The following is a 23,170-nucleotide window of genomic DNA, read 5'->3' on the forward strand; positions in this document are numbered from 1 at the left end:
AGGTCAAATCATATACATTTTTTAAAAATTGTTTTCATTGCTATGAAACAATTAAACTTATCAAACTATATGACTTTTAGAATTTGATGTGGCTAAAGATAGACAAACACTACCAATATTTTAAATTTGGCCTTTTACAAGCTTAGTTTTGCATATTCCTGAAATGATTGCCTATGATCTCAATGTTACACTGTAGAGCGTTTACCTAAAGAAGCGATGTTCTTGGTACTCGTTTTGGTTTCATTTCATCGTGCATCACAAAAAATCGGTTCTTATGTCTGGTCTGTATATACTCATTTGATCGGCAATTCGATCAGATGTTATTTTTGTGTTATTTTATCAAAATCATGATGTGTAATTATATTTACACGTTAATGTAAAATAAATAATACATTGCTTAGTGTGAGGTGTGGAGTTCCTTAAAACCGTTCCAAGCACCAAGTGCTTTGGAACGTTCCAAGCCGGTGACATCAGTTGTGTACATTTGCTAATGTACGATTGTGTCTTATCTCAAGCATTTGTTTTGTGTCGTAATGTTTCTTAGCTGATTCCTTGCCTTAATGACCGCATTGTATAAAAAGGTTTCGCTCCTGCTGGTGCAGATGAAGTTTCACGATATGCGTATTTGTAATATTTTGAACAAACTGACCTTACATGTGCCTTTTTGTTGAAAACGTAAGGTCTTGAGTAATTCATACATACCATTTTATAAATTAAAAAAAAAAAATCTTACACAATTTCTGAGATTTGGCACGAGGCTCTTATATGATATATATGTTTTAACTTATTTCAGTTATTTGCGGACGAATGTTTTATCTTGTGTCATGATTTTTTGAAAAATACTTTTTTACGGCAATCTCTTGTTGTGTTCTCTACATTGACGATCTTTCCTCAGTCTGTTGAAAAGGTCCTGCATAATTATGACATTAGGCCCTGCCCTTTATTAGTATACCGAGTTATATACAAGCATCATACATGAGAAATCTCCTCAGCGTTTTTTTTCGCGGTCTAACGGACTGAAAGATGTACGGACAGGGCGATATGACAGACAAAGTATCCTTCGGTGAAAACTGTTGAAAAGAAATAACACACCAGTTAAGAAGGCAAAACAACTATGGTTTTGTAGTTTTTGCTGTTAAAAGACGAATCTAAGTCTCTTATGTTTGAAATAAACTTTATTTTTCTGCATCGACACGTTTAAAATTTCCATCTTTATTTATATTAGAACACTTTATCAATGCATGTTTGAACGGGGTTTGTAGTGCGCCATTACACGCCCTAAAGGTATTGTCAAATTAATATAAAAAGTTCCAGTGGAGGGATATAAATTAAATTTGAACTGTCAGCCGTGAATGCGTAACCAATCCTGTCTGAGTTTGCAACAGTCCGACAGCACGACCAACAGCAACATGCTGATAATCACAGACGAGCTCACAAGACCGATGACCTTTGAAGAAAACCTCGAGTCTTCGCGACATTTCTTCTTGAAAATAGCGGCAGTCGTTTCATTTGTTCGGATGGCTGTATCCCTTACAAGCAGAGCGATGATTGCTTCTTCTGTCATACCGGCAAACGTCTTGTTCGGGTAACACAGACACGGCATCAGGAAGAGTGGGCGGGCTCTGCTAGCTCCAGGGACAGCCGCAGTGCTAATGGGTTCATCTACACCTGAATTTAAGGCGGTAGCTACAGGTATATCGATACACTAGTTAGCGTTATATTTGTCATCATGATTGCTTTATACATATTTTATTATTTATGAAGAAATTTAATACTTCTACAAGCAATGTTTGTAGTTTGTGGTTATAATCATCCTCACCTAATGTGCATTCGACTTCCTTTCCAGACCAGCTCAAGACACTTCCATTCATCTGACAAGATCTGTTCCAAAGTGAAAAGCATTTGTAAATATATTACCGAGAAAAGGAACCCTTCTAGCTAAGCAAACGTTCCAATCCTATAAACTTAAGATGTTTGTAACTTATCTTGTGAACACACTATGGAATAAATATAAACCAAACGTGAAAAGTCAACGCACGCTTTACTATCTATAATGTCATAGCATGCTATGCTTTAACTCATCTTATTATGATTGTTTTAAAATGCGAGGTATTCATTTTGTACATTTAAATGTGCGTTCATTATTACCTTAACTCTCTGATATTAAATTTTGTGTTAATAATACAAAACTCTTTATTCTTGCCATATCAGAAACATGGCTTGACAGCTCAGTAACAAACTTTGAGGTTTCTTTGGATGGTTTCAATATTATACGCAGAGATAGAGATAGACATGGGGATGGGGTTTGTATTTATATTAAGAGTGATTTGGCTTTCTCAGAAAGAACTGATTTACAAAATGATAGCCTTGAAGTTTGCTGGATAGAACTATATTTTCCCAAAACAAAACCAATATTAGTGGCAGCATGCTACAGACCTCCAAATCAAAATGATTTCCCGGATTTACTTGAAGAGGTTTTGTCTAAAATCAGGACAGACACAGAATGGTATTTACTTGGATACTTTAATATTTGTTTCAAACAGATTTTTTTTTTATTCAATAAGTTTGAGGATATTATACGCCTTTTTGACTTGAAACAAATTATAACAGAGCCAACTAGAATAACACCCACGACATCTTCTATTCTTGACCTGATTTTATGTAATCATCAAAATAAGATTTTTGAGTCTGGAACACTTCCCTTTGGGGTTAGTGATCATTTATCAATTTTCTTTACTCGTAAGACTGTTTAAGGTAAATTTAGTGTAAGTAAAAGAACCACAATTAGGTCTCTTAAAAATTACAGTAAACAAAGTTTTTTGAAGTTATTACAGGAGACCACGTGGGATAGTATTTTTACTGCCAATACTGTGGAGTCCTCCTGGGAAAACTTTAGAAATATTTTCCACAAAGTTTTAGACTCACTTGCTCCAATACAAAGTGTTAGACTCAAACAAAAGACAGAACCATGGCTTACTTCTGATATTGTTGCATTAATTAAAGAGCGTGATCGTCTTCTATATATGTTCAAAAAATAAAAAAAATAAAGATTTATACAAGTCTTACTGTAAGTATAGGAACTTGGTTCAAAAAGAGGTAAAAAGAGCTAAATCTGAATATATCACTATTCAAATTGAAGAGATTAAAAACGACTCAAAATCGCTCTGGAAACATTTAAAAGATCTAGGCTATAGCTCCAAATCTCAGTCTTCTGCAACAATTGTTTTAAACATAGATGATAAAATCTGTTTTAATGACAAAAAGATTGCACATTATTTGAATGACTTCTTTACCAATGTAGCATCAATGCTTGTTAGCAAACTACCGGCATTCCCAAATGTATTTAAAACCTCATCTAGTATCTTTAAAGAACACTATAGTAACAAGGTTCCATCAGAGAAAAAATTCTATATTAAAACAGTCAGTGAAGAGTATTTTTATAAAGAACTATGTTCATTAAATCCTATGAAAAGTACTGGGTTAGACAACATTCCAGCACGGTTTATTAAGGATGGGGCAAATTTTCTAAAAATACCTATTGCCTTTATTATAAATAAATCAATAGTTGAAAAAGATGTTCCAACAGAGCTAAAGCTGCTAGAGTAAAACTTCTCTTTAAGAAAAATATCCAGACTGATGTAGGTAACTATAGACCTGTCAGTATTTTATGTATTGTTAGTAAGGTACTAGAAAGGTGTGTATATAACCAACTTGAATCGTTTTTAGCGACAAAATAATATAATTTATCAGTTTCAATCAGGTTTTAGAACAAATTTCTCAACTGAATCATGTTTGGTACATTTAACAGATGTCGTCAAATCACAAACTGCTAAAGGGTTATACACAGGCCTGATCATGCTCGATTTACAACAAGCATTCGACACAGTAGATCACACTATACTGTGTGAAAAACTTAAGACCATGGGGTTCAATCTGAAGAATGGTTTCACTCATACTTAACTGGGAGAAAGCAAACAATGCATGTACATGATACTTTTTCAGACTCGGAAACAGTAACATGTGGTGTCCCTCAGGGTAGTATTTTAGGACCTCTTCTTTTTCTATGCTATGTAAATGACATGGAAATGAGTATAAGCAAAGATTGCAAACTACTGTTATATATGATAGCGCCATTATTTTCTCACATCAAGATCCAAATGTCATAAGTAAAAAATTAGGATGTGAATTAGCAAACTGCAATAACTGGCTAGTTGACAACAAGTTGTCTCTTCATATAGGTAAAACATAATGTATACTTTTTGGAAGTAGGCGGAAAATTATAAAGATCGAACATTTCTCGGTCATATGTAATAATAAAACTATAAAGTCTCACAAATCGGTGAAATATTTAGGTCACGTTCTAGATAGCACCCTGTCAGGTAATAAATGTGCAAACGACATCATCAGTAAGGTCAACTCGAGACTTAAGTTCATGTATAGACACAACAGTGTACTGGATTTTAACACTAGGAAAACCCTCTGTAATTCACTAATTCAATGCTTATTTGACTACGCTTGTTCCGCCTGGTATAATAACTTGGGGAAAACTCTTAAGTCTAAATTACAAATTTCACAAAACAAGGTTGTGCGATTCATTTTAAATGTTTCACCAAGAACCACACTGACCTGCTCCGATTTTCACAAACTAGGAATATTAAAACTTAATGATAGAGTGAAACAACTGAGTCTAAATCATGTACATAATTTTTTTATGACAAATGTCCAGTGTATATGAAAGAAAACTTTAATAAGGAATCTGATTTTCATAGCTGCTGCACACGAAAGAGCAAATGTAATTTCTATGTTCCTGTCATAAAATCAGCGACAGCTTCAACTTTTTATTATAATGGTGTGTTAACCTGGAATGCAGAATCTATTCAATGTATAAATAGTCACTTCAAATTAAAAAAAGAAGTCAAAAAACATTTTCTTAACACGTACCTTTATGGATTGAGCATAGCAGACGGTGTTGTTTATTTTAAGTATTTAGATATCCCATGTCTTTGTTAAGTAACGAGTTTATATAATCATGTGCTCGCTCAAATTGTTGAACGCATATATACATTTTGTAAATTTTACATATGCTTACTAAAGTACAAAATAATTCAATAACCATTTAACATAATATGAATATAGCTAGCTGCTATCTAGTTAATGTGCTGTATGAAGCAGTAATGTAAAGGACCCCTTTGGAAATAAGTCGCAAGACTTTCAAGGGCTTTCCTGGCAGTACATGTCCTTATATCAGACTACAATAAACTATAAGTAAACAGTCTAATGTAAATGTACCTATAATTGTATACCATATAACGGCAATTTAACCTGTGATATTTTTGTGTTCAATGTATGTGATTGTCTTAAGCTGAATTTGGTTTAAACTTCTTTGTGAAAATTGTAAATCTTATTAAAGTTTGTTAATGTATCTCATATGTTTACCTTATTGAGTCAATTTTAATTCTGTGATGCTAAATATATGTGTTTGTTCTAATCTGATTTTGTTTTAAGCATCTGATAAATTGTATTAAGGTATTGTAAATGTAACACACAAGTATACCTCATGATTTTAATTTGATCTGTGATATTTTTAGTGCTCAGTATATGTGTTTGTTTTAAATTTCTGAGAAATTGTATTAAGGTATTGTAAATGTAACACACATGTATACCTCATGATTTCAATTTGATCTGTGATATTTTTAGTGCTCAGTATTGGTGTTTGTTTTAAATTTATCTCTCTCTCTATCTCTCTCTCTCTCTCTCTCTTTCCGACAGTTCTATCTGTATGACAACACAATAACAAACATACAAATGATCAAATCTATGGTGTAGGAACGGTTAATGCCAACTATTAATGGGTCCACAAAGAGCCCATTTTGATGATGTCTTGCACTTAATCTTTAATGAACAATGCCGAATCGCTCCGTATCGGTTGTCAAATTGAATTATTAGCATAGTCTGTGGTATTAATCATATGAATAATGTAGTTTGTTCATGTTCATGTAATGAACGCGTCAAACGTTGTCGTCATTATCACAGGTAGATTGTTACTGTTAAATATAGTAAAGTGCATTTTGACATTTTTAAAGCTTGTTCCGCGCTTTGAAATGAAATGTTTTATATAATTTGTTTTTGTTGCTAATGTTCGCCATAACAATAGACATAATGTATTTATGTTCAATTGTTGGAACCGTAGTGTAGTTGTAGGATGCTAATCTAGTAATTGGAAGGTTCCTGGGTCAAATCCCGCTCAGACCACGGAATTTTAATGAGCATAACAATTAATCCTACGATTGCTCCTCTGCATCCAGGAGTATAAAATGGGTATATTGTTGAATGAGAGGGAAATAAGCTAATGTACCGTGGCTGCATACTGCGCCGAATGTAAACGGGCTTCTTATATCGCAGTGATCCGGGGGTACATGTAAAAGTTGATTGAAGTCTAGTATTCTAACTTGACTATAAATGCATGTCTTTACTTTACTGTTTGTCAGATGATTTGTTAAAACAAATGAAACAGGTTTAAGATTATTTTCTAAACGTGTTAAAATGTCTCTTTCAGAAGAAAGTGACTTACCTCGTCAATTCGCCATTAGTATGGTATCCCGGTAGACAGGTGTACTCAGCAATAGAACCCAATTCCTGTCCATTCGACAAACTGACAGTGAACAAAGATCCATTCGCCAAGTTTGGACAGGTGTCTGAAGGAACATAAGCGATTATTTGTTACATGCTTCGTTATTATTAACCGTTTTCTAAGAAGTATGATATATGCATATACACCAATCATTTAGTTGAAATAAATTTGAAATAAATTTGGTTACCTGGTTTATCGTCGGAAATTGCTAAGGAATTTTTGTGTCTACCAAATATTTATACAATCAAATGAATTTTTCATTCAATATAATAAGAAATCTTTATCATGTGTACATGTGTAACATGTGGAAACAGTAACATTTAAAATCAAATTCAGATTGAAAAGCATAATGCAAATGGTGCTATAATGACATGTTATGTTTGACCTATCTCTCATGCATATTGTAAAACGTGCAGAACGATATGTTCATTACCATGCTTTTCGCATAATATTCCGTACTCATAGTCACAATATATGGTCCGGAATTTAAACTGGGTGAGGCGAGTGCATGTTTGTTGGCCAATCCCGTCTGGTTCACCAGAATTCCATTGCACCCACGTAAGGGGATACTCTTGATCATCTGTTTTCCAGTATGCTTGATATCCGTTTTCGAATTCAAACCAAAAACACCCTATCCAGAAGTCAGGTATATTGGGGGACGGTCCACTGAAATTGTTATGAGTGTCAAACATACTGATCGACATTAAAGGGACATTACGAGGATTTCTTTTAGACCAAGCATGTATTAAATACACTTATCATTGCATGAGCACGGATGGCCGAGTGGCTTAAGTGTTATGCTTTTACTACAAGCGTCAGTGGTTCTAGCACAGATTCGGATAACACTTTTCTTTTTTCTTTTATTTTATTCTTGTTTTGTACCTGGGCTATTAAGCACCTATTTACATTTATCAATATAAACCTTTTAATTACACACTTAAATACATTCTACAATTTGTGAAAATGTCCCTTTAAAAGTCTATACAAAGGCGTCCATATATTCCGAAAAAAGTTGTGTTTTATATAGCAGACATGATCGCACATAATAACATGACATAACTATCTTTCCACATAGATGACACGTTGCTGAAAATATACAAAAAAAACACACAAAACAAACACCATTGATCATACAGAACAGGTCGATATTCAATTTGGTTAAATATCTTATATATTAATAACATTATATAGAGTGTATACTTCAAAGAAAACAAATGTTTCCACTTACCTGTTTCCACTAAAAAGTTTGTATTGTTTATTTGTTTTGTGTTTAGGATTACAGATTTGAAATGTAAGTAATGTAGTTCGAAAAAATTACATAATCCTGGTTTCGTGGCATTGATATCATGTTTCTGGTTTATAACATAATACAAAGCACCATGTGTTGTACACGTATGTAGTTTTATAGCTAAGATGCCCGATTTGCAGGTAATCTATGTTCTACAGAATGCAGTCATAAATATTTTAGTTACAGTAGGTTAATGAATAAAAAGGTCCAAGGGTCAGTACTAATTACACAATGTTTGATCTTATTTTCATTTTTATCATGTTCAAACACCGTCTTGACCCACTATTGACGTTCGGACATGATTTCTTGATCTGTTATATCCTACAAGAGATTGGTTCCGTAGCTTGTACACGCTGTCCAAAATATAGAATACATAGAGGAACAAAATGCCACATGTGATGTCTGCTTTACGCATATGTGCTAGGAAAGTAATTATTACAGTTAATGAACCGTTTTAGTGTCATAACTCCCCAGCAAACAAATTACGCCTTTTTATGGTTGCAGGCTTTTTCCGCCCTATGCCACGGGTCCGAAATTCGGCCCCATTCCCAATGCAAATCTGGTTGTTTTTTTCCCAATTGAAAAAAAAATCCCAATTCCAAAAAAAAAAAAAATTTTTTTTTTTTTTTTTTTAACCTTCAAATATATAAGTTAACCTGATCCGGTGTAGAAAATAGAAAGTATTGCATAATTAAATTATCTGTTGCCTTGAATTTGTTTTAAAAACTGTAAAATATGTTAATGATTATTTCAGACTTTCCTTATTTTCCTCAAAATCCGGCGCTTCGCGCCATTTTTTTCAACTTCCCCAAATTCAGATTAAAAAACCTGCACTTATCACACATGTTCATAATATTTTGTAAAATTTTAATAATAAGTTATCAAAATAGTCGTAAATTTACCAGTTAAAGGCTTCTTTGAAATATAAGAAACACTATTTACATGAGATAATTTTTCCCAATTGAGCCAATTTTGCGATTATTTTTTTCCCAAAATTGGGGCTTTCACGACGCGAAATTCCCAAAATTCCAGTGTGGCGTTTTCCCAAAATGGAGCGGAAAAAGCCTGGGTTGTTAAGACGTTGTTCTGCGACGTCTTAATCACGTCTTATTTTGGTTGATTTTGAAAGATTTTTGACGTCTTTTCTCCACGTCTTTATACAGTCTCTTTTTGTGGTTTTGGAAAGGTTTTTTGACGCATTTTCGTGACGTAAAAAGACGTCTTATTGTGACGTCTTTATACAGTCATTTTTTTGTTGTTTTTGAAAGGTTTTTTGACGTCTTTTCGTGACGTGAAAAATACGTCTTTTTGCGACGTTTTTATTATGCCTTTTTTGGTAGGTTTTGAAAGTTTTTTGACGTCTTTTCGTGACGCGAAAAAGACGTCTTTTGGCGACGTCCTTATCACGTGTGTTTTTGGTTGATTTTGAAAGGGTTTTTGACATCTTTTTCGACGTAAAGAAGACGTACTATATTTCAGACGCAAAAAGCAACAAAAACATCACATGTTTTACAAATATAGATTGGGTTCATGAAGCCAAGCATCGTTTGTGGACGTATTGTATAATCCAAAAACTATAAGCTGCATATTTACATGCAATTGTAGTTGCCTTAGCATAAAAACATATTCTTGACAAAAATCTGCCTAAGCAACGAAATTTTGTTTCATTTAAATGAAGAGAATCAATTTTTTAATTATGTTCAGTATCCTTCAAGTCAGCCTTTAGAAGGCAACTTAAAACCTACCAAACATGATGCAGGGCATGTGGAATAGCTTGCATATTTCTTTGAAAAGACTATCTACATATACAGCACTGTAGTACATAATCAATAACAAAGTCATGACACAGAATAATTACGTTTAGAGATACACAATTAATCAAAATGCAAACTAAAAACAAGCATATGATTGTTATAGAACAGAACAGAACAGAATATTTATTTTGACTTAAGCTATCAAGCTCATCCTCATATACACATGCATGTTAAATTTACAGACATGCGTGCTGAATATAAATAATTACAATGTTCAAATTACATACATCAATTAATAAATCACTTATCACTGGAGAGTGAGAGTGTTCTAAATTACAAGTTATAATGTGACATGGAATACATATATAGGTTTCAATACATGTGATACATCCATGGTTAACAAACAACATGTACCAAGCATAGTACACTCAATTGTTTGTATAAGTTATAGTTCTTCTTAACATATCATGTGATAATAAACAAAGTGCTATCTCCTTTTTTGAAACATGTTATACAATAGATGGATAATTTTCTACTTGTCGTTTTCTTACTTCTATTTAGGAGTTTAATAAATTTGAACATACTAGGTCGCTTGTAATAGACTTTTGGAATATATTAATTCTGTCTCCTAGGTATTGCGGATGTATTAGTATGAAATGGTACTCATCTTCGATATCGTTACAGTTACACATTGATCATATTCTTTCGTTCATGTCAATATTATGATGTTTGCCTGTTTCAATCAACAAGTTATGGGATGAGAGACGCATTTTGGAAATAATTCTTCTATGTTTTTTATTTTCAATGATATCTAAATGCGGCGAGCTTTCGAATGTAGGTTTTAATTCTTTATACATATTTAACGACGTTGAAGAATCAATGTTAGTCCTCCATTCTGCTACATACTGATCTCGCAATCTTATTTTTAATAAAGGGATGAATTTGTCGATATTTATAGATTCAGGGAATAACCATACATCTCCAAATCCTGAGTGGTTAAGTATATCGCGCATTTTTGCTTACCAATTTACTGTATTATTTCTATTAGCAATTTCTGATCTTTGCATATTTATAACAGTGTGTAGAATACAGTTACTTTGCCTTGTTTGATATAGTTTTAGAAAATATTTAGCAATTCTTAAATAACGTCCAATGATTAAAGGAAAACGACCAACTTCCGCATACAATGACAATGAATTAGTTGACATCTTTACATTTAATAATCTTTTACAAAAATTCCTGTGAACACGTTCAATATTATTGGCAGTTATAAACCCCCATACTTCACAATTATAATTCAAAATTGACACAACATATGAATCGAATAACTTGAACATGATATTTATTGGGACTTCCATCTCTTTTGTTATAGAGAACAATCTATTAATTGCTCTTGTCGCTTTACCATACAAGGTGTTTGTGGCTGGTATGTATGATCCGCCACTAGATAGGACGAAACCTAAATAATTAAAGTTACTGACAATTTCAATTTCATTTCCTTTGAATGTCCATTTATAATTTTTGTTCAAGACACCACCCTTTTGAAAAACAATTATCTTTGTTTTATCAATATTGACAGTTACGTTCCATAAATTACAATATATTTCTAGGTTGACTAAAGATTCCTGTAAGCCTTCTTTGGTTTCGGAGAAAATAACTGCATCGTCCGCAAATAGGAGTAGATAAACCGATAATTGATTAAGTATTATACCAGCGTTTAATCCGTTTTAAAGACTGAATTCTATATCATTTACGAACAGTGAGAACATGATCGTCGCTGTTATTTCTCCTTGCAAAAGGCCAACGTTGCTACTAAATAAGTCAGAAAGGGAGCTATATTGTTATAGACAATTAAGTGCATGCTCCCAAAATGGTATTTGTAAAAAATGCAAACAGGAACAATGACAAAGAGGGAGCGTAAATTGAACATGTTTTAGAGAGGAGAATCTGAGATATGTCATGGGACAATGGAATACGCCTATACAATTACAAATGAAATGTCAAGATTTTAACTTAAAATTAAGTATTTATATTTGTACATACATTAACTACATACTGGTCAAGTGTTAAACACAAAAGGGCAATGGCAATGGCAAGATCGATGGTCCTTGTCCAGTTATTCAGCAAATGACCAATCAAATGGGAATAATCAAAGGTGTGACTACACATTCCATAATGATATCTTTTATGGTCTAGAGTCTGTCTGACTGCACATTAAGGTGAGTTTTTTTAGCCTTCGGCCCGTTCCGCCTTTTTCTGTCAGGCGCGTACTTCAAAATCTCTGAAACCACATCCTCCGAGTCTTTTTACGTATGGCTGATACTTTGGCTAACACTAGCTGTGCATAAAAAAAATAACAATCACAAAAAGGCCTGTCATAAAGAACATTATTTTGGCTGCAAACTTGATACATTGTAATGCAAGTGCATCATTATACATCACTGTTGTAGTGCATATACAATCTGAAATAGGCTAGGTAAGCCCTGCATGGTCAGATACTGTTCTGTTGGATAATTGCCTGTGGTAAACCAAATACCGTATTTGTCCAATCTAGCGCCCATGCTCCTATATAACCGCCCCTACATATTTTCAGAATGCAAATGAATAAGCGCCCGTTCAACAAAGCAATTGTACTAACTTTCTTTTTATCTATGAGGTCAGCCGGGCCAGCTGTATCTTTTTACATGGAATCTCTAATCCACATGGTTTGTCACAGTGTCTATATTTATTCGTCACAATACACTGAAGAATACCTCAGTGCTTTAAAAACAATTTTGCTAATTCTTTTGGAACGTGTCCCACAATGTCTCCTTTAAATACAGAAATCGCGTATTTGTCACACGGATTATCGACTTCACTCTTTGTTTGTAATTCCTCTCCGCAATTAGGAATCTAAATATTTCTTTATACGTGATATCCTAAAAAAACATACATATATTCAAATGCTGACATTTTTAGTGTTGCCCTTGCTGAACTGTAAACATTCCTAACTCGCGCGCACTAGTGATTACGTCATGAACTTGATGATAAACGCCGTGCTCATTAGAGTCTGAGATAGACGCTACAAATGAATTTTATTAACTAGTCTTATTTTTCAATTTAGTACCCTTTAAGCGCCCTCCCCCCCATTTTTTCGAATTTTCTAAGCGCTAGATGGGACGAATACGGTATAGTTAGATTACTTCTAGTTCTACTTTTTAGCTCACCTGATTGCTCAGGTGAGCTTTTGTGACCGGTCTTTTTTCCGTCGTCTGTCCGTCCGTCCACATTTGTTCGTAAACACTCTAGAGGCCACATTGTTTGTCTGATATTCATGAAATTCGGTCAGAACATTTGTTCCAATGATATCTCGATCGAGTTCGAAACTAGGTCATGCTGGGCTAAAAACTAGGTCACTAGGTCAAAAAAAGAAAAACATTGTAAACACTGTAGACGTAACATTTCATGCCCAATCTTCATGTAACTTTGTCAAAAAGTTTGCCTTAATGATATGTTGGTTGAGTTCAAAAGTGGTTCCGGTCCGTTGAAAAACATGGCCGCCAGTGGTCGGGGCAGTTTTCCTAATTTGGCTATAGGGGAACCTTGTAAACACTCTAGAAGTCACAATTTTTGCCCAATTACCATGAAAGTTGGTCAAAACATGTGTTTTATTGATATCTCAGACGAGTTCAAAAATGGTCCAGATCGGCGAAAAAACATGGCCGCCAGTGGGAGGGGCATTTTACTCTATTAGTATATAGTGAAAACATGTGACACTCTGGTAGAAGTCACATTTTTGGCCCAATTTTCATAAAATTTGGTCAAAATGTTTTCCTTAATGATATGTTGGTTGAGTTCAAAAGTGAATCGGGTCCGTTGAAAAACATGGCCGCCAGTGGGCGGGGCAGTTTTTCTTATTTGGCTATAGAAAAACCTTGTAAACACTCTAGAAGCCACAAGTTGTGCCCAATCATCATAAAAATTGGGCAAAAAATGTTTTTATTGATATGTCGGACGAGTTCGAAAATGGTCCAGATCGGTGAAAAAACATGGCCGCCAGTACGCGGTGTATTTTTCTCTATACGTATATAGTAAAAACATGTGACCACTCAAGAAGTCACATTTTTGGCCAAATGTTCATGAAATTTGGTCAGAACAATTGTTTTCTTAATATGAGAGTTGAGTTCCAAAATGGTTCCGATCCGTTGAAAAACATGGCCGCCAGTGGGCGGGGCAGTTTTCCTATTTTGGCTATAGAGAAACCTTGTAAACACTCAAGAAGTCACAATTTTTGCCCAATCATCATGAAAGTTGGTCAAAACATTGGCCGCCAGTAGGCGGGGCATTTTACTCTATATTTTCATAGTGAAAACATGTGACACGCTAGATGTCACAATTTTGGCCCATTTTTAATGAAATTTGGTCAAAACATTTGTTTTCTTGATACGAGAGTTGAGTTCAAAAAAGGTTCCGGTCAGTTGAAAAACATGGCTGCCGGGGTGGGGGGGGCAGTTTTCTTATATTTATATAGTAAAAAAAGCATGTGAACACTCTAGAATTCAAATAGTCAAATAATTTGCCCAATCATCATGAAACTTGGTGAAAAGAGATTTGTTTTTATACTTACTTAAGTGAACGAGGTTTTAATATATGGACTTGTATAAACATAAATAGCAACAATCACAGTTTGATTGTATTACTTGTGATGTGCATTTCGCTTCTGTTAAATAGACTATTGAAAGAGCATACATGTGTAAATATATAAACTTTATTGCAAAACTTAGACTTACTTCTGCATCATTCTTTTAACATTTTCTCGAATAGTTGTTCCCCGTACAGTCGACAATAGGCGGATCTAAAATGATTGATAGAATTAGTTTTGAGAAAGAACTCCGACGGTAAACATACATTTGGGTTGTGAAAAGCCAAAAGGTTATTGTTTACGATTTTAATCATTTCCTTTGGTCAAATATTGTCTACTATCATACTATATAAACACTGGTCACATATTTGTCACTGTATTCATTTAAAGGGATCTTTTCACGTTTTGGTAAATTGACAAAATTGAAAAAAGTTGTTTTAGATTCGCAAGTTTTCTTTTTAGTTATGATATTTGGAGAGTGCTGTTGTTGTCGTTTAATTTTGTGAAACTACAAAGATTACTTTTATAAAGTATAAAATACGTTCCTCATACATACTTTTTAGGATGGCCGAGCGGTCTAATTTGTTTCTACTACAGAACTCCGGGGGTCGCTGGTTCGAGCCCTGCTGCGGGCTACTTTTTTTTCCTTTTTTTTAAATTTTATTCTTGATGTTTTACTGGAGTTGTTTAGATCCAATATTTACATTTATCAATATAAAGCATTCGATTACAAACTTCAAAACATGCCGAAATCTGTGAAAAGGCCCCTTTAACAATAACTTTTAACAATAATGAAAGTAAATATTTTAAATAGATCTACTATTCTTTGTGATTCATATGTTTTTTTCACTAAATTTAAAATTTATATCCAAATGAATGTAATCAATAATAAGCCAGAGGCTATATATGATTAGAATTAATAGTCAGTTCATGTTTATTCATATATATTACGAAATCTCCAATAAATGAGTATGAGCATACATTGGTATGACGTCTCCGTGGTACGAATCCTCAGCTAATCATCACAATTAAGGTAGCGCACCTCTAATGATTTCCCGCGATTTATTTTACGATCATTGCCGATTTTCAATGATCGGTTATTTCCGAGCGATGCATTATATTTTTTTCAAACTTCGAATTTTGATATATGTTTACGTAATTCCTTTAGAATACATTATTTTCACAATAAATATTGACTTTGATCCAAATATCATCTGAAAAAATACGATTTCGCGATTTCTTCAAAGATCGATGAGCCTCTTTACTTATAAATATCTAATTTAAGCATACACACATATGGAGTTGTTGTGGCCGAGTGGTTAAGGCGATGAACTGCAAACCTTTTAGGATCTTCCCGCGCAGGTTCGAATCCTGCTGACATCGCATACTTTATGCGACGCGTTTTATGTCTTTTCTAACTTAATTTGATTTAATGTAACATATATGCTATGTTTTTTTTGTTAAATATGTTGAAATTTTTATGCACATCCTTCAATTTTTTAAATTAAAACAACGTTATGGCTAAATTGGGTGATTTACTGCTGAAAATACAAATGATGCATGTTGCATTTTCATTTTTATTTAAAAAAGTAAACGGTAAATTTGCCTAAGTCTTGGTATTTTTGCTGTATATAGTGTTTCTATAAAAACTACGTTTAAAAAATAACTTTAATGAAACTATTTTGAATTTTATAACACTTTGTTTTTAACCGTCCCAATTTTACTTGGCTGAAATCACTTACATTTCATGGCGCTTTTCCATACATAAAAATTTGTAAAAAATAAACGTCTGTAAAAGAATACTTATTTCATCTTGTTTAAACTTCAAACACCTTTACGGCATCTGTAAACACCAACAGCATGCCCATATTTGGAAATTTGAATGAATTATGGAACTTTTATATACCCCAGGGGTGAAAATAAACTGGACAAAAGCCGAGCGTAAGGGTGGTTTTGAAAAAAAAAGTATATTTTTTTTAAAGCACGGAAAGCCTACCTACAAATTTGAATGTAGTTCAGTAAAATGATGCTGATTAAGAAAATAATTAATTAGATGATATTTGGATATGTGCCCATTAGGCGTGCGCTACATTAAATGGTGAATACACCTCTTACATTACATGTACATTTTAAAGCCGCACAAACTTGAAACAAACTTAGCTGCCAGCTAGATCTTATTTTCGTTTACTGTTTATCTGAGTTCCAACCAGTATAAACAGCAACGTTAACAAGATATAAAGCTTTAAAACGAATATAGACTATGACAAATCATTGGAATAGAATATTCAATACAAAACGGAATCTATAATATCCCGTGATTCACATTATTATTTGAAAATGCTTACCTGGTTGTTCTTTGTCTATTGTAATCGTTTATTAAAATTCTATAAGTAGTTCACAGACTGTAAAAATTTAAACAGAACACAACGAGACGACGCAAACGAAAAACAGCGCAATCAGTATTTAGCGCGTCATCGATGGTGACGTCACGGCGTTATTTATTTCAGGGGAAACAAATCATACTGAAGATAAAATCGATCGTACATTAATTTGCGTTTTTCAAAATAAGTTTCTATTACAAAAATCCTAACATTAATAAATAATAATGTATCGTTTGAATAAATACATAATATATCATCTAAAATTATATGAAACTCTTGCAGAGACATTACAAAAGAGAAACAATTGTTATCAAGCGCAAGTCCTATTGGAATTTAAGGAAAATGACCAATTGCCTATAATATAAAAATACTTGATAAAACAGCACAACACTGAAAACAAACGTGATCAAAACTAAAGAATATAAATAAGCAATTGACTTTTTTCAGACGACTGTATACAGTAACGCTAAAAAGGACGTCTTTTCGACGTCTTTTAAAAGACGTGATTATTGTATCGCTACAAAACACGTCTTTTCGACATATTTAAAAAGACGTCATTATCATGTTGCTAAAAAGACGTAAAAAGACGTTTATTTTACAATTTTCTTAAAAGTCTTTATAGTGTTACGTTTAAACAACATATTTTTACGTCTTTTAAAAGACGATATTATTGTCGCGGTAAAAAGACGTTTAACGGCGTATTTTAAAAGAAGTCTTTGCTATCTCGCACAAAAGACGTCTTGTCGACGTCTTTAAAAAGACGTTATTATCATGGTGCTAAAAAGACGTTTAAATAGAGAATAATAGGTTAGTGTTGATTATAGATCAGATTTATCATGCGAGGCTTTGAAAACAAAAAGCACGAACCTTGGCGAGTGCTTTTTCGTTTTCGTGCCGCGCATGATTAACCTGATCTATAATCAACACTAACCTATTATTGTATTTATCCCACTTTTTATTCAGTAAACTTTTTTATTTAAACAAAATTAGTTTTCATGACTGTTTGTTGTACTTTGATACTGACTGTAGTGTAATCAAGGTCAGTGTATTACTCCGCGTTCCAAAAATAACCGCTGATCAAATAATCATTTTTTGCAATCAGAATATCGTTCTGTAACAAAAAGTCGAGCATTATTAATTACAATTTTAATCATATTAAATTGCAAATCTTTAAGTTTTATAATATCAATATGACATTAAGTTGTTAAATAAAAGGAACTACATTTGTTTACAACGTAGCCTAACACCACACACAATTCACTTTCGATATCAAACTATCAACTCGATCACGAGGTGCGAAATATTTGCTTCTTTGTTATAATATGTAGTTATTTCGTGACGAAATAACAAAGATAACTCGGATTTAAGCTAATAATATACATTAACATTTTGAATGTGGAAAGTGGCACCAAAGAATTGTGAGGCAAAGTTGTTCGAACTAGAAAGACATTTGCTGGTGAAGTGACTGGATGCGGCGAACATCAAGAACAACTTGTCCGACGGTAGACAGTGGTTGTCTAGGCTGCATTTCGGCCATATTTTCAGTGCATGAAGGTGAACAAGAGGAAGCTGTTGTATGTTACTGGACTGAGCAAGAAGGTTTGAAACTTTTGCTGCTGTTCAACAGATATGTTGGAATAATTGGTTATGGACTTGGCATTTTCTGTGCCCTGTTATGGCCATGGATTCAGTGGGTGGAATGTTTGCATTTCGAAGTTTTTGGACCAGGAATTTGCGAACTAAGTGGTTCGTTATTCTCTTGTGCTCGGGAAAGACGGCTTCTTTTGCCATGGGCTTCAGCATCTGACCCAGCTTGTTGACACCCAATTGTTTACGCATGAACCACTAGGATGCAGTGTCATTTGTGCGTATTGCCAGGTAGAAAGGGTGTTTACTTGAAGAAAAATCAGATTGACGCATATCCGAGTACAGCTTGTTAATAAACACAGGATTTCTTGGTCCAGACGATTGTTTTCTACGGTCAAAGGGGAGCAACTCGAACTGACTTCTTCAAAGGGGAGAAACAACAACAGAACCTGTTTCCAACATAGTGTTAAATTTACCTAAAACTAGAGGTTTAATGACAATTAATGACAACAAACACGTTTTTGTCCTACTTTTCTTTGTTTTAAGGTCATTAAGATTGACAAATACTTGGCAAATAAAGGTGACGAGGTGCTTGGGAAAAAGTAGTCCTGGTTGGGCAGTTGATGACGTCATTTCGTGCCGTTGATTATAGCCTTGCCGTTGATTATAGATGAAATTTAGTAAACACGGCTTTAATCAACCGAATTCGCTATAAAAGTGGGATAAAAGACGATTATTTGACAATTTTGTCAGACGTCTTTATAGTGTCACGTTATAACGACGTCTTTTTTACGTCTTTTTAAAGACGTCATTATTATCATATCGCTAAAAAGACGTTGAAAAGACCATGTTTATTTGGCGGCGACGTCGCGACCGTAAAACAACAAAATAAAGACGTCTAAAAGACGTCTCATATTTGGTGGGTCTTTCCCAGCTTACCAGTCTATTATTACACTCAGCAATTTACCAAATGTGATATGAGGTATACGGATACAAAAACAGATACCGGGCAAGCTGCGGGTATACACACTTATTTTGATGTGTGTGTATGTGTATACGCATACTTGCATAAACTAGCACATTCATATATAAGGTTGTATCAAGCGCGATCTTACTGCAAACATAAATATTGACTGAACAAAGGCAATAACTTGTTGTTCGGTTTTGTATATGCGATAATTGAGACATTTGTTTGATTAAAATATACTGCTTAGCCCAATGCTTGTCTATAAGGCATGTTTCTATCTTAAGTAATAGTGATTCCCTAGAGTACAAATAATCCTGGTTTAAACCGCATTCATCAAGTCTAGACATTACATAGCGCAACCAGTTATATTCTCTCACTTTTTAGGAATAGTCAAATAGTCGAGAAACATAGCTTTATACATCACAGTTGAACAAAATCGATTTCCAAATCCCATGACCTTAAATTTATCAAAATGCATTACTTATTTTTACAATGTGCAATCATTTTCAAACGCACGTCATACCAATATGAACTATTCCTCTCTGGTTGAAAAACAAACAAACAACAGTACCATCTGCGTATAGAAGAACAATAACTTTTAAATATATCGAGGTGTTAATCTAGATGTTAACACTTACATTTAAATGCTCTACCATGTAATCTTTTAGTTGTGCACGAAGAGAGACAAAACAATAGATGAACGATTTTCACCCTGGCGCAAGTGTCGTCCGCAGAGGATGTAAGCACACTGATTGTTCACAAAAATACATGATTGTATGACATTATACACATATGTATGATTTTTAGAAAGTTTTTATCAATATATTATCGCATAAACTTACCACAGAAACCCGTGATCCATTCAGAGGCAAAAGCTTTTTGAAAATTAATCAAGCAACACAATAACTTCTTATTTCAACGTCTACAAATTACAGCTAGTGTGTTCAAAACAAACATATGGTCAATGGTGGAATGATTTGTTCGAAAACCAGCTTTGTCAGGGTTAAACAAATTATTACTTTCTTGGAACGCAGTTCAATGCTGTTATAGGCTTATCATTGGGTGGATCATCTTTTGCCCATGTGTTTAAAAAAAGGAACAATCGAGCCGACAAGCCAGGAGTTTGGTACGAATCCAGTATTAAATACTGTATTTAATAATTTATTATACAGAGGCATGAACATGTCGCTTGATTGTTCAATGTGTGTTCATTTGTAAGATTATGTACAGTATTAGCATCTCATGGTTTCAAATTATTTAATTATTATTGAAATGCGTATATAGTAATTTCGGTATTAAGTCTATTATCAACAAATACATCAGAATCAACATGTTCGTTAGAAATTTCGTTACTTGTATTCAGATAAACACATCGAAAAATTTATCAGTGTTCACATCCGTGTTTATGATGTACAACATATATTCTTATAATAAATTATATTCTTTCGATGCATTGAACTGACTGAGTTTTAGCCTCAGTGATATTTTACATAACTGTTTTTACGTTTGCACTTATTAAAACGTATTCTATCAGTTTAACAACTATTATCAAACTATTTAGATGATTGCGTTTTAAGAGGTTTGTTATTTGCTTGTGTGTTTTAGATGTTCAAATAGTCATGCGAGCATTAATGCATTTTAAATAGAGCTATTGATTTCATGTTTATACACCCGACTGATTTCCGAATCATCAACCCTAATTCACTGCAATGCCTCTTTAATAAGCGACAAATCGCTGTTGTGTGTTGTCTGATCGGTGTTAAAAGTTTTTGAGCTGCGTCTGAATGAGCGATTGGTCACATGCCATAAATATAAATATGAATATCGTGCTAATAGTAAGATTCATATAAGGTCGGCACAGATGAAGTTTCACTTTTGTTAAATTAAGAAATAAATATAAAATATAATAAAAAATATAAAAAATAACCATTTAAGTTGCTCAACAATTTAAATGAATCGGTATTAGTAACTACGAATGCTACTAGAGCGCTAACGTAATTCTGCTTTATCATGTTAGAGAGCACAGTCGTAAATATAGAATATTAAGTTTCTGTAAAGTCCCAAATAAACGCATCAAAACAGTTATTTTCTTTAAGTAAACAAGCCACAACATTTTTTAATGTATAAAGAAAGTATGATAAGTTATTTAAGACCATTAATAAAACGATATGTTGTGCATTTTTGGTAAACTTCTCTCTCTAACTTCAAACGTTGGTGACCCGTTAAAAATCGTTTGAAAAAAAAAATCACAAACCGTATTCACAATAATTATCTGCAATAATATACGATCTTTAAATAATGATAAAAAAATGTGGAAATCTTGACAGCATCCGTTAGCATACAACTTACTGTATTCCTTCGAAGTACGCTATCATTCTGTCATATTCGGACTGCGAGTCGATAACAGCGAGATGATGGAACCCTGCATTTAAACACTGCTGTATGGCCGAGGCGCTGTTGAAGAGAGACGGGATATGTAGAAGCTCTCCGCACCAAGCTGCAACAATAATTTCGAATTTTTTTTATTAATAATGGCAGAAATTAAGTACATAATGGTGGCGGCAGAAATTTATAAGAGCTCTGCTTGAAACTAGGCAAACATCTTTCCGAAGGTTGTGAAATATGATGCAATGAATTTCTTCAAAACGTTCGGTCTTTGAATTACGAATAACTGTTTCTATACATTTTAAAAGTTTTCCATATTTAAATTCCAGATTAAACTATTGCAAAAGAACGAATTGTTGTGTAAAATAATCCACTGATAAACTATTTCTGATAAAGGTATTTTACTATATTGATACATTAATATTGCCTTTCCTCTTTGCGATGGTTGATAAGTGTACTCTTGCGTTCTCGCGTTTGCATAAACATAGTCAATGTGCAATGAGTTTTAAATTGATAACTACAATATTCCAGTTTTACTTTATTTTAAGAACATAACGGCTTTTATGTTTTCAGAGTCATACGGACAACTTAAAATTTATGATCAAAATACGTTTGCTAAGGATAAATAAAATTACCCACCAGTTTTAGTCACTGCAAACAATATAACAATCTTCTTCGCGATATCCGAACCTCCACATCTAAGCATTTTAAAACTCTTTCTAACATCTAACATACAGGTCTAACTGTGAAGGTCTCAAATTCGCCAACGTCTCTCACCACAGGTTTCCAACCGTGTCACGTTTAATGCCGACTTCTGGTGACGAAGCAAGTTTGATAATTATTTAGATAAATATTGAATTCAATTAAACTCAGTGTGTTTAACCCGAGTATTTATTTATAAGAAAACATTGCCTGCATCATTTCTACCATGGTACGCAATTCTATCGACCTATCAGTATTATAACTTCAACAACAAAAGAAAAATTACAACACACTTTAACCAACTCGTCGGGAAATAGTTACCAAAGATCGGCATAACACATAATATCCCGTGATAAAGTAAGCACCCTATGGGAACCCGCTGCCTTAATCTTATTTTATTTGCGAATGTTTTATTTACCTCATCAGACCCTTTGAAACCAAACAATTGATTACACTTGACTTTTATATTTACTTTGTATTGACATAATGTTTGACTATAGAATACAAAAGTCAATTCAATGTCCACTAATCAGGTATATCGTCGATCTTAGAGGACGAATTTATTTGTGCAATCTTTTATTTACATTTTAAGCATATTTGAAACCAAAATACTTATACTAGACTTTAACCTTTCTTATGGACAAAACGTTTGCTTATCAAATAAAGAAGTCAGCTAACTGTCCAATAATAAGGTATATCGCCGATCTTAGCGGACGAACTGTCTCAAATTAATGCACTCTCAAGCAATTCTGAAATAGCAAACTTTGTCTTGGTTTATGGGTTATTATATTGTTTATTTATTAATTATATGACACGAAGCTGGGCATTCGTACCTGGTCTGATATTAACTACCA

At 33.6% G+C, this 23,170-nt stretch overlaps 1 protein-coding gene across 2 annotated transcripts; it reads right to left on the reverse strand.

Annotated features, from left to right (window-relative positions):
* Positions 1-1,157: 1,157 nt before the first annotated feature.
* On the reverse strand, positions 1,158-22,339 carry LOC127879806 (uncharacterized). 2 transcript variants are annotated; one of them, XM_052426857.1, is made up of 6 exons: positions 22,254-22,339; positions 21,579-21,726; positions 7,065-7,297; positions 6,572-6,695; positions 1,820-1,881; positions 1,158-1,668 (listed from the first exon to the last, which is right to left on the reverse strand). In XM_052426857.1, exons 1-6 carry the CDS (start codon positions 22,318-22,320, stop codon positions 1,343-1,345), a joined length of 960 nt encoding a protein of 319 aa, XP_052282817.1. In that variant the 5' UTR covers positions 22,321-22,339; the 3' UTR covers positions 1,158-1,342. The 2 variants fall into 2 exon arrangements, with proteins under 2 accessions (XP_052282817.1, XP_052282818.1); XM_052426858.1 differs by lacking the exons at positions 21,579-21,726; positions 22,254-22,339 and adding exons at positions 14,443-14,507; positions 16,640-16,767.
* Between the last annotated feature and the right edge of the window lie 831 nt (positions 22,340-23,170).

The sequence above is a fragment of the Dreissena polymorpha genome, chromosome 4 (genome assembly GCF_020536995.1).
Source record: "Dreissena polymorpha isolate Duluth1 chromosome 4, UMN_Dpol_1.0, whole genome shotgun sequence".
NCBI lineage: Eukaryota > Metazoa > Mollusca > Bivalvia > Myida > Dreissenidae > Dreissena > Dreissena polymorpha.

Coding starts and splice junctions, on each gene's coding strand:
- LOC127879806 (XM_052426857.1), bottom strand. CDS start 22,320: ATGCTTAGATGTGGAGGTTCGGATATCGCGAAGAAGATTGTTATATTG. Junction 1,882..6,571: donor ACTAATGGCGAATTGACGAG/GTAAGTCACTTT, acceptor ACTTTGGAACAG/ATCTTGTCAGATGAATGGAA. Junction 1,669..1,819: donor GGAAGTCGAATGCACATTAG/GTGAGGATGATT, acceptor CCTTAAATTCAG/GTGTAGATGAACCCATTAGC.